At 46.4% G+C, this 16,089-nt stretch overlaps 1 protein-coding gene across 6 annotated transcripts in view; it reads right to left on the bottom strand.

The window, feature by feature from the left end:
• GABRG3 (gamma-aminobutyric acid type A receptor subunit gamma3) overlaps nt 1-16,089 on the bottom strand; it is a 530,126-nt gene that overhangs the window by 10,495 nt on the left and 503,542 nt on the right. For all 6 annotated transcript variants that reach the window (XM_039519684.1, XM_039519686.1, XM_039519687.1 and 3 more), the window contains one exon: nt 15,373-15,525. In XM_039519684.1, the coding sequence (XP_039375618.1) occupies nt 15,373-15,525 (153 nt within the window). The remainder of the gene's footprint in view (nt 1-15,372; nt 15,526-16,089) is intronic.

Genomic DNA, 16,089 nt, shown 5'->3' with positions numbered 1-16,089 from the left:
CCCCAGTGCCGCCCCAGAAACAATACAAGTATCCTCCTGAGGCAGAGCAAGCTGTGGGTGAGATATTGGATGCCATGATAGACCAGGGAGTGGTTCATTTAAATACCTCTCCTTTCAACTCCCCCATCTAGCCGGTCCACAAGGCAGATGGGAAGACCTGGCGACTAACTATATATTATGGTCAGATAAATGCTTGCACCCCACAGCAGGCTCCAGTGGTGGCAGACACAACCGCATTGTTGGAAAGTATTCTGCCCAAGGCACAGTGGTTTTCAGTAATTGATTTAGCAAATTCCTTCTTCGCCCTGCCCCTTGCTCCAGAGAGCCAAGACCGATTTGTGTTTATCTTTCGCAATACCCAGTATACATTCACCCAGGTTCCCCAGGGATTCCACAGTTTCCCATGCTAGCCCACCAAGCTGTGACTAGCACCCTAGACCCTGTCTGACCGGCCATGGGACCCCGGAGGGAAAATGGATACACTGCGGACAACTCAAAGGAGCAGGGTCTGCCGCAGTGGGAGCACTGTGCTAATTTGTTTCTAAGCTTCTATCTTTCAGCCTTTGAACTGGAACATCAGGACAGCTGGTACCAGCTGAAGAGTTATAGAAATACCATGGTTATAGTGTCATGATAAAGTCTGTGTTCAGTGTTCTGTGTTGCATGTTCTGTGTCTGTCTCTGGTTGGTGTCCTGTGCTAACACTGGGTCCAGAGAGAGAGAGGATACTACACTAGACAGGGTAAATGCCTTTTCCTCTCTCTACTTCCCCCATCTCCAATCAAATTATCAATCACATCCACCTCTCTCCAAAAGACTTTGGTCCCCAATGCATCAGGTTTATTTTTTGTTAGGTTCTGTAATAATAATTTTGTTGTTGGTTTTTTTTTTTGATACATTTGTATTGTTAGTTACATTTTCTTGTATTGTTAATTCCACTTTCCTCTATGCACCCTGGTTCTACTTCCCCAAGCCCTGAAGGGTAGCTCATGGGCCCCCATAACCTGTACAACTAAATGTTAGTTTAAGTATCAGCAATTTCACCAGGTTCTCTGTTACTGTGTATCTTCCAAATCAGTTTTACCTTGCATGACAACTCTGGTACTCCTACAAATCTTATTTGTTGTGTGTATTTAAAGGTTAGGGTTAACTTTTATTGTTTGATGGCTATTGCAGCATCAAACTTGGGCCTCGTTTTGTTTGTCAGTGTACCCAATTATTGTAATGCTGATGGTTTTATTGTATTCCCAGTTATTATAATTGTGATTGTTTGCATTTGTGTTTATATTATATCTGGTGTTTAGTCAATTGTAATGGTTTTAGTTATATTCACCTGGTTATGATTGTTTGGTTTGTTTGCAACAGATCACCTGTGCCCTACAACGACAACAACTACTGTATTGATCATAGATCCAGGGGTGGAGTGTTGTAGGAGCAGCAGTGATCTGTATGCTCTGTATGTCTATGCTGTGTATAACCTGAATGCTCAAAAGGTCTGTTACACTTTCCCCCTTCTTTTGTCTCCTCTCCCTCTTTGAACCACCTGTGAAGTGGTTTTTCCCCTCCCCCTCCCTCTTGGAATGCTTGTGGGATGAATGGGCTGCTTGAACAGCTGGAAGATTAGAAGAGCTCCCAGGTTGACAAGGTGTCTGGGACTCTAATTAGGCAGTGCTCACACACCCAATGCATGGACACTGTCCAAGGTGGTGTGTGACCAACCAGATGCGGCCAACTCATCTCTAGTCGCAGGCCATGAGGAGTGGGTCCTTAAAAGGGGAAGGGGCCATGTGCTCAGGAGTGCACTCACAAGATTGTACCTTCACCAGGACCTCCTGGCCAGTGATTCGCCACATTGCATTTCATCGTGCCTCAAGAAGACTTAACTTCATCGAACTGTCCATCGCTGCACTGTGGGATATTTACCTTAAAGAATCCTGACATCTCCAGTGCCATGCCTGTCCTGTGAGTGTGAGTATGAGTGTGAGTGTGACACTCTCCTCCCTTATTTTAAGCTTAACTGTCAGTATAATAGACATGCTGCTTTCTGCCAAACTCTGGTGGGTCATTAGTCTTCCCTAAGCTTACTAGCTGGTCCAACTTCAGGTAACATTAACTACAAAAAGAAGAGTAATGTTTTGCAGCAGCATGCACATTTGAAATATTAGTGGGGTGACAAAACCTATGCCTCACAGTAAAACTACTGCCCACATATAGTACTCTTTTTGATACCGATACAGCAATGTCTATGGATTACGTTTACCTAACTTTACTCTTTTCGTCATAAAAGACTGACGGCACTTGATTTGTAGTGCTTGTTATGGACTAAAATGATTCACAAGGATCCAATCCTCTCTCACATCATATTGAATAGCTATAAAACCACCGGGAGAGCTAGCAAGCTGAAGTGCTAGCAGAGTGTTTACACCACACAGCTCTACATCTCCTTTATGTCAAAGGGTAAATAATGCTATCTGTCAGGGGTCTAAAATGTGCCTCTGAGATCAGCATCAGGATAAAGAATACTTTGCTGAAGCTGAACCCAGACAAGCCTGAGGTGATGCTGATGGAAAGAAGGGAGTGCTCTGAAGAATTTTTATCTTCCATAACAGCCACTGAAGGCACTGGCTCTTAGGCCTTGGAGATACCTAGATACCCAAATAATCATGGAGGCAAAAAGCTTCCACTTCTCGAAGGTCATGCCTGATCCTAGCAGAGACAGATGTGGCCACAGTAATCCATGCACCTGTAACTCAACTACTATGTAGGGCCGCCCAGAGGATTCAGGGGGCCTGGGGCAAAGCAATTTCAGGGGCCCCTTCCATTAAAAAAAAAGTTGCAATACTATAGAATACTATATTCTCATGGGGGCCCCTGTGGGGCCTGGGGCAAATTGCCCCACTTGCTGCCCCCAGGCGGCCCTGCTACTGTGGCTCAACTACTATGATTCTCTGTATCAAGGTAGGAAGTCCAACATCCTGAAAAAGCTTCTGCTAGTTCAGAACACAACCGCGTCCCTGCTCAGCAACACATCACAGCAGAGCTTTGCACTGATTCCCCCATGAACCCACAGCCAGTCCATAGTTTCTGTCTTGACTAACAAAGTTGTTCTTTGCTAACAGGGACACTGTGTCTGTCTCTCTCTCTCTCTCTCTTACCACAGCCTCCAATGATCAGTATGTTCCACAGGCAGGGGCGGCAGGTTATATGGGTTCAAGGTGCTCAAGCACCAGGAATATTCAAGGTTGAGGGCTGTGCTCCACCAATATTTGGAGCAGGGTTTCTCCCTTGGCCCTGCCTGGAGTGGGTCCTCCCCCGCCTCAGAGCTTCCCTGCCTGAAAGAAAACAGTCAGTGCCTCTCTCCCTTGCTTGTGCTGCTTCTGCCTAAGGCTATAGAGATCAGCCGCTGGCAGCCTCTTGGAGCACCGGGGGAGGGGAAGAGGGAGAGAGGAGGCGGCGCGGGAGGCACACACGTGCTTGGGAGCTCTCTCCCCCGGCACCCGCATGGAGGAGACGCCAAGGGGACTTCCAGCCAGGAGATGGACATCTGGGGTGGACCTCACTCACCTGAGCAGCTGCTGGGGCTTCGGTGAGGTTTGACCCTGTGATCCCCCCGCAGCCCCCACTCCTGCCCAATGTTGGGCAAGGCAGGGGCAGCCCCATCCCCAGTGAGACAAGGTGAGGGGCAGCAGGCTGCAGCAGGGGAGGAAGGAAGCCACATGTGCTGGCAGTTCCCCCGCCCCCCGCTCTCCAGCACCCACCCACCACAGGGGAGATGGAGGAGGGGAGCTTCCTAGAACTGAGCAGCTGGGGCTTGGGTGAATTTTGTGACACCCTACCCCCCACCCCAGCCACCACCCTACAGTCCCCACTCCTGCCCCATGCTGGGCAAGGGGCAGTCCCATCCCCTATCCCCAATGAGGCTATGGTGAGGGGCAGCAGCAGGGGAGGCCACACGTGATGGCAACTCCCCGCCCCTCCCCAGTACCTATCATAGGGGAGGCAAGTGGGCTTTCTGGACCTGAGAGAGTCCCTAGGAGCATGTGCAGTGACTGTGGTGCAGAATGAGTGTGCTGCGGGGGGTGGGGGGGAGGAGAAGGGGGAGAGGAGGGGTCTCTCCCCTGGAGCTTGCTGCTGCCAGTAAGCGGGGGGAGTCCTCTATGGCCCTAGCCCTGGGGCAGCCTGTCTGCATCCCAAGTTCCTTATTCCCAGCCCTGCCCCACCCCAGAGCCTGCATCCCCATCACCCCAACTCTGAGCACCCTCCTGCACTGTGAACCCCTCATCCCCAGCCCCACCCCAGAGCCCTCACTTGAGGGGAAAAATGTGCATCTTAAATTTGGTGGTCAGTTTGGAGTATCATTGTGTTTAGCACAATACTTGATTATTTTACACCCTTTAAAGTATACGGGTGTTACAAAGTGGGAATGTTCTTAAGGTTTTCTCTGAATACTGTGTGGGTGCCTCAGTTTCCCCTATGCATTTCTCAAGGATCTAGATGTTGGGATAAGGATGTGTGATTGTTGTAGAGCCCTAGAGTGCCAGTGTGATGCTGTCTGCACAGAGAATGGCCGAAACCCTGTCTCCGGGCAACTGATGGCCTGGGCCGCTCTCCTGCAAGGTGCCAACTGAAGGTGTTGGAGAACAAAGAGATCAGGTGGCCTCCTAATGCCTGGAAAAGAGACAAAGGCCAGAGGAGAGAGTGTCAGTGCCTGTGCGGACTTCTGGGAAGCGCATGGTGTGGAAGGGGATGCTGTGATGCTTTGGAACTACTCCATACAAAGCCGGTCAGGACTCTGGGGGACCCTCCTCTCTCTGAGCATACTGTCTCCAGGGCAAGAAGCTTACACCTTCCTGGGTCTGACCTCAGAGCATTCAGCATGCCCTTCCACACTGTGCGCTTTCTGCAGCGAGTGTGCCCAGGCGGGTCCTGGGGCAAGCAGAGGTCCCTGCACCCCAACTCTGCAGTCAGATGTGACTCTCAGCCAGCCGGTAAAACAGAAGGTTTATTAGACGACAGGATCACAGTCTAAAACAGAGCTTGTAGGTACAGAAAACAGGACCCCTCAGCCAGGTCCATCTTGGAGGGTGGGGAGCCTAGACCCAAGTTCTGGGCCTCTCCCCATTTCCCCAGCCAGCTCCAAACTGACACTCCCTGTTCTAGCCTTTGTGTCTCTTCTGGACAAGGAGGCCACCTGATATCCTTGTCCACAACACTTTCATTTGGCACCCTGCAGGGGAAACTAATGTAACCACACAGTATTCAGAGAAAACATTAAGAACATTCCCATTTTCTCACAACAGGTGCAACAAAATATAATACCGTATATTGAAGCACGCAATAGTTGCTTCTGACTTTCCACTTTTAATTGACCCTTGTAATATTGTGGTGCTGACGCACTGTAGCTTCATTTTATATCAGCTTACAGGGCGGGAGCCGGGGGGGTGGAGCACCACCATTTTGGGTACTAACAAAAATTATAAAAACCTGCCGCCTATGCCCTTAGGAACCCTAACCCTAGGGTGGGAAGCCCTCCCCCTTAGGAACCCTAACCCTAGCTCCAAGTGCCCTATCCATAGGTACCCTAACCTTAGGACGGGGCGCCCTACCCTTAGGAACCCTAACCCTAGGGCGGGAAGCCCTACCCATAGAAACCCTAACCCTAGCTCCAAGTGCCCTACCCATAGGTACTCTAACCCTAGGGCGGGAAGACCTACCCATAGGAACCCTAACCCAAGCTCCAAGTGCCCTACACATACGACCCCTAACCCTAGGGCAGGAAGCCATAACCATAGGAACTCTACCCCAAGCTCCACGTGACCTACTCATAGGAACCCTAACCCTAGCTCCATGTTCCCTACCCTTAGGAACACTAACCCTAGGGCGGGATGACGTACAAATAGGAACCCTAACCCTAGGTTCAAGTGCCCTACGCTTACAAAACCTAAGCACAGGGTGGGAGGCCCTAACGACAGGAACCCTAACCCTTGCTCCAAATGCCCTACCCTAAGAAACCCTAAGCCAGGGAGCGAAGCCGTGCGCATAGAAACCATAACCCTAGCTCTATGTGCCCTACCCATAGGTACTCTAACCCTAGGGAGGGAAATCCTACCTATAGAAACCCTAACCCTAGCTCAAAGAGCCTTACCCTTAGGAACCCTAAACCTAGGGCGGAAAGCCCTACCGATAGGAACCCTAACACTAGCTGCACGTGCCCTACCCATGGAACCCTAACCCTAGCTCCAAGTGCCCTACCCATAGGAACCCTAACAATAGGGCAGGACGCCCTACCCATAGGAACCCTAACCCTGGATCCAATTACCCCGCACTTACAAACCATAACCCTAGGTAGGGGTGCACTACCCATAGGAACATTAAACCTAGTTCCAAGTGCCCTACCGCTAGAAACCCTAACCCTAGCTCCAAGTGCCCTACCCTAAGGAAACCTAACCCTAGGGCGGGAATCCCTACCCATAGGAACCCTAACCCTAGCTCCAAGTGCCTTACCCATAGGAACCCTAACCCTAGCTACAAGTGCCCTACCCATAGGAACCCTAACACTAGGGTGGTAAGTCCTACTCATAGGAACCTTAACCCTAGCTCCAAGTGCCCTACCCATAAGAATCCTAAAACTAGGGTGAGAATCCCTACCCATAGGAACCCTAACCTTGGCTCGAAGTGCCCTACCATTAGAAACCATAACCCTAGGGAGGGAAGCCGTACCCATAGGAACCCCAACCCTAGCTCCAAGTGCCCTACCTATAGGAATCCTAAACCTAAGGTGGGAAGTCCTACCCATAGGAACGTTAATCTAGTGCCAAGTGCCCTACCCATAGGAACCCTAACTCTAGCTGCAAGTGCCCTACCTTTAGGAACCCTAACCCTAGGCGGGAAGTCCTACCCATACAAACTCTAACCCTAGCTCCAAGTGCCCTACCCTTAGGAACCCTAACCCTAGCTTCAAGTGCCCTGCCCTTAGGAACCCAAACCCTAGGGCGGGAAGCCCTACCCAAAGGAACCCTATCGCTGGCTTGAAGTGCCCTACCCATAGAAACCCTAATCCTAGCTCCAAGTGCCCTACCCATAGGAACCCTAACCCTAGCTCCTAGTGCCCTACCCATAGGAACCCTAACCCTAGGGCGGGAAGCCCTACCCATAGGAACCCCAACCCTAGCTCCAAGTGAACAACCCTTAAGTACCCTAATCATAGGGCTGGAAGTCCTACCCATACGAACTCTAATCCTAGCTCCAAGTGCCCTGCCCTTAAGAATCCTAACCCTAGGGCGGGAAGCCCTATCCTAAGGAACCCTAACCCTAGCTTCAAGTGCCCTACCCTTAGGAGCCCTAACCCTAGTTCCACGTGCCCTATCCATAGGAAACCTAACCCTAGGATGGGGCGCCGTACCCATAGCAACCCTAACCTTAGCTCCAAGCGCCCTACCCTTAGGAACTCTAATCCTAGGGCGGGAAGCCCTACCCATAGGAACCCTAACCCTAGCTTCAAGTGCTCTACCCATAGAAACCCTGACCCTAAGGTGGAGCGCCCTACACATATGAACCCTTAGCCTAGCTCCTAGTGCCCTACCCTTAGGAACCCTAACCCTAGCTTCAAGTGCCCGACCCGTAGGAATCCTAACCCTAGGGCGGGGTGCCATATCTTTAGGAATCCTTACCCCGAGCCCCAAGTGTCCTACCCTTAAGAACCCTAACCCTAGGGCGGGAAGCCCTACATATAGGAACCCTAACCCTAGCTTCAAGTACCCTACCCATAGGAACCCTAACCCTAGCTCAAAGTGCCCTACCCTTAGAAGCCCTAACCCTAGGGCGGGAAGCCCTACCCATAGGAACCCTAACCCTAGCTCCAAGTGCTCTAAGCATAGTAACCCTAATGCTAGCTCCAAGTGCCCTACCCATAGGAACCCTAACCCTAGCTCCAACGCCCTACCCTTAGGTAGCCAAACCCTAAGGTGGAAAGACCTACCTATAGGAACCCTAACCCTAGCTCCAAGTGAAGTACCCTTAGGAACTCCATCTCTAGGTCAGGAAGTCCTACCCATAGGAACCCTAACCCTAGCGTGGGAAGCCCTACTTATACGAACCTTAACCCTAGCTCCAAGTGACCTACCCATAGGAATCCTAACCCTAGCTCCTAGTGTCCTACACTAAAGAACCCTAATCCTAGGGCGCGGTGCCCTACCCATAGGAACCCTAATCCTAGCTCCAAGTGCCCTACCCTTAGGAACCCTAAACCTAGGTCAGGAAGCCCTACCCATAGGAACCCTAACCCTAGCTCCAAGTGACCTCTGATAGGAACCCTAACCCTAGGGTGGGGTGCCCTACTCATAGGAACCCTAACACTGGCTTGAAGTGCCCTAGCCATAGGAATCCTTACCCTAGCTCCAAGTGTTCTACTCTTAGGAAACCTAACCCTAGGGCGGGAAGCCCTACCTATAGGAACCCTAACCCTAGCTCCAAGTTCTTTATCCATAGTAACCCGAACCCTAAGGTGGGGCGCACTTCCCATAGGAACCCTAACCCTAGCTCCAAGTGCCCTACCCTTTGGAATCCTAACCCTAGGTCGGGAAGCCCTACACATAGGAACCCTAACCCTAGCTCCAAGTGCCCTACCCATAGGAACCCTAACCCTAGGGTGGAAAGTCCTACCCATAGGAACCCTAACCCTAGCTCCAAGTGCCCTACCCTTAGGAACTCTATCTCTAGGGCAGGAAGCCCTACCCATAGGAACCCTAACCCTAGCTCCAAGGGCCCTACCCATAGGAACCCTACCCCTAGGGCGGGGTGCCTACCCATAGCAACCCTAACCCTAGCTCCAAGTGCCCTAGCCTTAGAAACCCTAACTCTAAAGTGGGAAGCCCTACCCATAGGAACCCTCACCTTAGCTCCAAGTGCCATACCCTTAGGAACCCTAACAATAGGGAGGGAAGCCCTACCCATAGGAACCCTAACCCTAGCTCCAAGTGCACTACCCATAGTAACCCTAATCCAAGCTCCAAGTGCCCTATCCTTAGGAACCCTAAACCTAGTGTGGTAAGCTCTACCCATAGTAACCTTAACCCTAGCTCCAAGTGCCCTATTCTTCGGCACAATGAAATTACAGACCAAAGGGGCAACTTGTGACCATGGGAGCTTCACCCAGACTATGGAACTCCTCAGCTAAATGAACTGAAAGTGACTGAGATCCTGGCCACATTCAGAACCTCCATGTAAAACCCATCTCTTTGTCCGAGCATTCTGGCAACAACACTTTTACACTCCCACTGCTCACTCAGTCTTTTATTTTATAAAAATAAAAAGAAAAAAAAACCCTAATCTCTACTTCCTGAAAAAGAAGACAGAGATTTTTGTTCTTAGTCTTGGAGGGTACTTTGTCATAGATTCAGGGTAACTGCACCTGTATTCCCTGTCCATGGTCCCTCAAGGGCTCCCAGACATCACCTTTCCAGGGCGGAGACTTGTGTCTCACCCCCTCCTGACAACAGGTTTTAAGTCTGCACTGCTCCCTGAATTACACTGCAATATCCCTAGCAAACCAGTCTGTCTTTGCTTTCTCTATAAGGGCTATGACTAGTGTATTGCCAGCAGATACACGTCACCACACAGCTTTTTCTAAGCAAGCACAATTATTCTTAAGGTAAAAGCATTACAGAGAAAATATAGAAAAACAACAAACTTTTCTATATGTATGATAAAAGCCTACCAGAGGTCACCCAGAAAGAAGGCCCGGAGTCAGTTTAAACTCAGGATATTTATCAAAAAGTCCTTCTTTTCTTTGTTGTTCTCTGGAGAATCCAGTTTGAACCAGTATGTGTGAGCCTCCATCCCCCTCCCCAAGGAGGGGGACTTCTCTGGGAGGGAGGTTTATAAGCTGTCTGATTTGCCTTAATTACCGCCCACTGTTTTAAGTTCCTGGAGGAGTTGTGGTAGCTGTCCCCCATGGAGTCAAACACAATTATACATAAATCATTCATTTAAAACCAAAGAGAGATGTTGCAACTCCATGCAGTATCGTGTGTGGCTACTACAGTGATGGGTGCTAGGATCAGAACCTAGTTAGATAGAAGACCACAGTAGGAATGGGCAGGAGCTGGGACAGAGTTGCAGCAGCAGTGGCATTTGAAAGGGCAGCCACAGGGGAAACTGTGTAGCATCTCTTCAGCCTGGGTTGGGGCTGGATTTCATCTCACCAACCATATTTAAAGAGCTCAAAAATTCAGGCTTTATGCAAATAAGATGCCATTGCTTAGGGTATGTCTGCACTGGAGCTGGCAGGTGTAAATTCCAGCTTTCGGAGACATACCTGAGTGAGCTCTGACTGAGCTAGCGCACTAAAAATAGAGTGTAACCAGGGTGATGTGAATGGTGGGAGGGGCTACCCTGAGAACAAATACAATAAACAAGCACTGAAAGCTATTTTTTGAAGTAATAAAAATTTAGTCCATTGTATATAAGCAATAGAAACACTGTTTTTAAACATTAAAATCTGTTTTATAGTATCACATAGTGAGCAGAAATGGAAAAAAGGCATAAAACACTATATACCAACAGCGTATATCTAGAGGCCATATACATCAGTAAGAATCAACACGTATTTTTTCCCCAAAATAGTATCTAGATTCTTTACCCTGGCCTCACTGTTATTCTGTGTGAGATCACTTTGGTGGCTGATGTCCAGGAGGTTCTATGATAGATCTCTTATTGTGGGAAGAGCCTTCCACCCTGTTCTAAAATTTGCAATGCTCCAGAACTGTCTGTCAGTTTTTTAAGACCTACCAAAGGTCTGAAATTACTATCAGAGTCATCCTGATCTCATTTCCATAGCTTCATGTCACAGCTGGCATTAATGCCTTCAGTCAGAGAAGTGTGTGTTTAAATTTATTTTCTGTCAATGACATTAATACTAAATTTACTATTTTATAAATCAAATAAGACTTTCCAGCAAACTAAGATAGCTCAGGGGATTCATAATGGGTGAACAATGTTTTACCTTTAGGTCACTGGTATGACTTTAATTGTGATCAATACTTATATTAATATTTTACCATCTGATAGCTGCTTACAAGACTTTACTATGCAAAGAAAATTAGTGGTCTGAATCTGGCAGTCTCAGAGGACTCATGAATTACACAGTTAGAGAGGCTCAATTACCCTCTTACATCGAAGGGTATCTTCTGCCAGGCAAGAATAATGGCATGTTGAGGGGGCAGCATGGGGAAGATTGTACAACTGGTGCCCAAGCTGTAGCTAATTTTGTAGGTAAGGATTTCATTTTCTTCGTCTTCCAGTCTTGGCACCTTTCATGAGCACTAAATTCATTTTCAAAATGTAAGTGACTGAAGGATGGAAGTGAAAGGAAAGTGATGTGAGTTTTTATTAAGTGCCATCATCGGGCTTGACGACTGCTGTATATTTGACACTTGCAATTTCAGATACTACATGGTAACATAACCATAATAGTATCAGATAATGGAATGTGCTAACACCCTACCTATATATATATAAAAAGAAGGCAGTTTGCTGAAAACTTCAGTTAAATTAAATCCTCTGAATTTCAATAAAAAACACCCCCATAGTTTACCCGTATAATTTTTCTTCTCTTTAAACGCCTGCCAACATATCTAGATTGGTAGCTTTGGAAAAAGGTAATTTTCATAGTTAATGAGAAGTATAAATATTAGAAAGCAATTCCAGCCCTGTAGATGGAGGCATTTACACAAGGAGGCAGCATAGTCTAGTGGTTAGAATACATAACTGGCAGTCAGGACTCCTGCGTTATCTGCCTATCTCTGACACTGACTCAGTGTGAGCTGAGGGTAACTTCATCTCTCTGTTCCTCATCCCTTGGTTTGTAAAGCAGGAAAAATGACACCCATCTTTCTAAAAAACCAAACAAACCAAAAACAAAACAGACAAAAATAAAACGCTTTGAGATCTTCATATTCAGGTGCTAGTGTTTGTGTATGTGCTGTAATAGGGATTATTACTACAGTTCTATTGTCCGTGTTTCATTATTTCAGTATATAAGCAGCTCATTACTGATAGCTGTGCAGAAGGGGGTAAAGCCTTTATTTCATACAACCCAGAGCAGTTGCCAATAGCTCAGCACATTACTCATTAATTTCAGGGAGTGAATTTTTTCCCCTGATGTAACGCCATTTAAGTCAACGAAGTTACATCAGGAGCAAATTTGACCCCTTCCCCGAGTCTATAAATCATTTTGACTGATTAGCATTAATGATCTAGAAAACCCGGGATGATTTCAGTGAGTAGCCGTTAGCTGTGTTACACACAAATGCACACTGTACTATTTTTAGAAGCGGGTACAATGTATGCTGCTTTTCAATTCAGACAGATTTCCTGTTCAAATTGTGTAAGTGCACTAAAGCAAATAAACAGCACTAATGTGGCTATTCTGAAGATTTACAGTAATCTGATCATTGGGAGACATTTGGGCTCTGATGGTGCATAAGGACATATGTCCCACCTATGCATTACTTTCTAGTCGCTTGATGTAATTTATATTTTTAGACCAGTAACTAAAGGTTTAATTATTTCTCAGAGTGTATCCACATGGACTTCTCTGGACTCTATCTAACCAAAGAGAGTTGGGCACCTAATTCATCTAGACTGCTTGGAAAACTTCAGCTTAGTTTCTAATTTGACACTCACCAATTGCTATCAGAATGTCTCGTTCCTATTGGGTAGAGGTCTTCAGGAACATTCAAGACAATACATTGGTGTGACTAAAATTCTAACCTTCATGCTTGTCTAATTAGTTTGGAAATGGACCTATGCAGTATAAGTACAGGAACTTTCTGAGAGATAGCGCACAAGCAAGCTGTTTCTAGTAAGAGAAAGCACTTGACACTTTTTTTCCTCCTGGTTTGTTGTTTTTAATGAAAATCAGGCATTGTGAAACAGAATCCAGATGGGTGATTTGTGATTCTTCAGTGCACAATATTGTCTCACAAGTTTATTGACACACTGTGGTTAATCCTTCCTTGTCTCTATTGATGCAGCTAATTTAAGAGAATTGCATTACTACCATAAGGCCTGATTCTCATTTACACTAAGGACTCCTTATACCCCAGTGGCCGTTGAAAATGGCCTTAAAATGGGTGTAAATTTGAAAGCCCCTTTCTACTGCTAGAGTGGCAATGGAGAGACACAATACTGTAAATAAGAATCAGGCCTCCAGTCTTTTGTTTCTGGAAAATGGGGTTCAAATTATGCATATCTGGAATTCTGAAGGACATTTACAGTATATAGCTGTTCAATTCAAAGCTTACCAATGCAACACTCAGCAGGATTTGTAGTGTTACACCCAAGCAGAAAATCAGAACACATTTGTCAAAAGGTTTGCTAAGTTTTATACATTTCTGGAGTGGAGTTGGGACGTTTATGATTTTGTGTTGACTTCATGGTAAATGGTTTTTTTAGTCTTCATTATTTGTTTTTAATTAACTAATGTATGCTGTCAGCAGTCTTATTGCAAGTTCTCCCAAGTCTCTTCCCATTACTGCTCCTGTTGCATACCTCCATCATAATGAACTTGAAGAGATGTCCCCGGTCATTCACTAAGAATAAAGGCTCATTTAACCCTGTAGCAAGATGGGCTGTGTACTTACAGCAGGAACAGCTGACGGTTGGATTCATTGCTGAAACAAAGTGGTAGCTAGTGGAAAGCCTATACTTAAAATATATTTTTAGTAACATATTTCTGCTGTCATTCATTGTGATGAGCTGGACCATCATTTTAAGATGTTAGTTTTGCTCATTTATGTGATGCAGAATGTTTCAAGCCAGGTGCTGACAAACCTTAATAAATGGCTGCACAGCAACATGCCTCACTGAGTTACGGACTCTGCTAAAATTTTCAAATGTGCTTAAGGGATTTAGGAGTCCAAAGCCTTCTGGTGAGTTTTAAGCTCCTAAATCCCTTAAGCACATTTGAAATTTTCATCTTGATTGCCTCCAGAGCTCTGTGTTCTGAGCTGGAAGCTACATCACTCAGGAGGTGGGTGGCTGCCCTGATTCACTCATTTGTTGGAAGAAATGATAATGCTGGACTGAGGCACTCTGAACAGCCAATAAATGTTGCAGTCTTGAACTAAATGGCTTCCTCTTGCGACTTTGTGAGAGAACAAAACTTGTGGGAATGAGGAATTCCTCTAAGAGTCTAGCTCCCCAGTGTGATCTTAGTAAGATAGCTTGCAGAAACAGGCTTAGATAAGGACTCGTGATCATTTTCAGTTCAATAAGTCATTTTTAAAGAATTTTTCCTATATAGAAAAGGGGCAGATGGTGATGACCTGTGCATAGCTGCTAGAAGGGTCAGAAAGCTTTGTGAAAAAGGCCTCCCCCTGTTATAAGAGCCCCCCCACCCAACAGCAGTCCCTGTTCATTCCTAGGGAACTCCTCAGCCAAAAGGAGGCAGTGAGACTACAGCCTTGATCCCCCTCCATCTGCCATCCCCCACCCCCGGTATTTTCTCGAAAGGGAGAGGCTATTTGTGTCAGCATAAAAGTTGTGCAAAGTGAGTATCCCAGTGGGTGCAGAGCAGCTCTTGGAAGGATTATGCTTCCTTGAGGCAAAATCTCCCATGTGTATTGCTGGGATGGGTGCACTGACCAGGGCTCTGGCATACCAGCCCCAATGGAGCCCCAATGTCTTTCCTTCTGTTTTAATGTGTATATAGTTCATCTCCCGTTACAACCCCGCCCCTGTGTTCCTGATACTTGCACAGCCTGCAGTTTTTGTGTTAGACTTTGAAAATTCTGCCCAATTATTTTTAACATAGCCTAAATTTAAGCACCTAAATCCACACTTTGGCACTTATATAAGTGACCTGATTTTCAGAGGTGTTGGAGAGCTGCCAGCACCTCTGAAAAACAGGACTCTTATTTATGTACCTAGCTCTAGGCACTCAAGCATCATCATTTTGGACAAATTTCTTCTTATTCCATCAATATTTGTCTGTCTATAAATATAACATAAGGAACAGCAGCTTAAGGATGGAAGGAAGGAAGCAGCCTACTGTGCCTATCATTCAAAAATCCTACTAGAGAAACCACAGAAGGATTAGCGAGGCAATCATTTATTCTGAGCTATTATGCAAACAAAACAGGTGGCAGAGTCATTTATTTTGTAATTGTCCCTTTAAAACTCAAATACCAAATTCCCCTGTCACAACTGGCTTTTGGGCCTGTAGGAGCTGGCTGTGATGATGTACGGTACATATCTAGTGCCCAGAGATGTTGGTCTCCTAATTGGAAAGGAGATGAAATTTTCAAATGGTAAAGCAGGATATTTGTTAATATTCAACACAGGGATAGAACAGAAAGAATTAAAACCTTACCTAGTGCTGTTCTTGCTGGTGTGGCATCTTTTTTAATCCAGAACGATACCCAGGATAACACAACTGTTAAGATGCAGGGTATGTATGTTTGAATAGTGAAGTATCCCATTCTTCTACTTAAATCAAAGTATATAGTCATGACTATGTAATCACCTGCAACAACAGGAAAGAAGCCAAAAAGGATATTGTGATGAAGTTCAGTTACTCAATTGCCTCACTGGTAATCTTTAGAGCAAGTATTGTTTCAAATATGCAAAGTGTATGAAATATCTCCTTCTGTTCTGAGACCATCTGTGCAAAAAAGCCCAGGCACAATGCAGCTGAATTAAAGCTTTCTCACTCAGAATTTCCTTTGTTTTATCCCTTTGATAGAAATTTCAATGTGTCTGGACAGCTGGTGTGAAGTGGAGACAAGATCCTTCCTCTCACCTGACCAATAGGTTTTCCTAAGGCCTCGTGTGGCTGGAACTTCAGAATGATTCCATGGCAAGTATCACTATCATAGAATGTCAGGGTTGGAAGGGACCTCAGGAAGTTATGTAGTCCAACCCGCTGTTTAAAGGGGGATGAATCCCCAGATTTTTGCCCCAAATGGTCCCCTCAAGGATTAAACTCACAACCCTAGGTTTAACAGGCTAGTATTCAAACCACTGAGCTATTCCTCCCCTCCAGGTTACCATTGTCCCACAAGTCGCAGTGGCCATTTCACTTTCTCTC

This window comes from Mauremys reevesii, linkage group 1 (genome assembly GCF_016161935.1).
Source record: "Mauremys reevesii isolate NIE-2019 linkage group 1, ASM1616193v1, whole genome shotgun sequence".
NCBI lineage: Eukaryota > Metazoa > Chordata > Testudines > Geoemydidae > Mauremys > Mauremys reevesii.
Note: the sequence above shows the minus strand (reverse complement) of the source record. Positions and strands in the feature narration are given on the sequence as shown.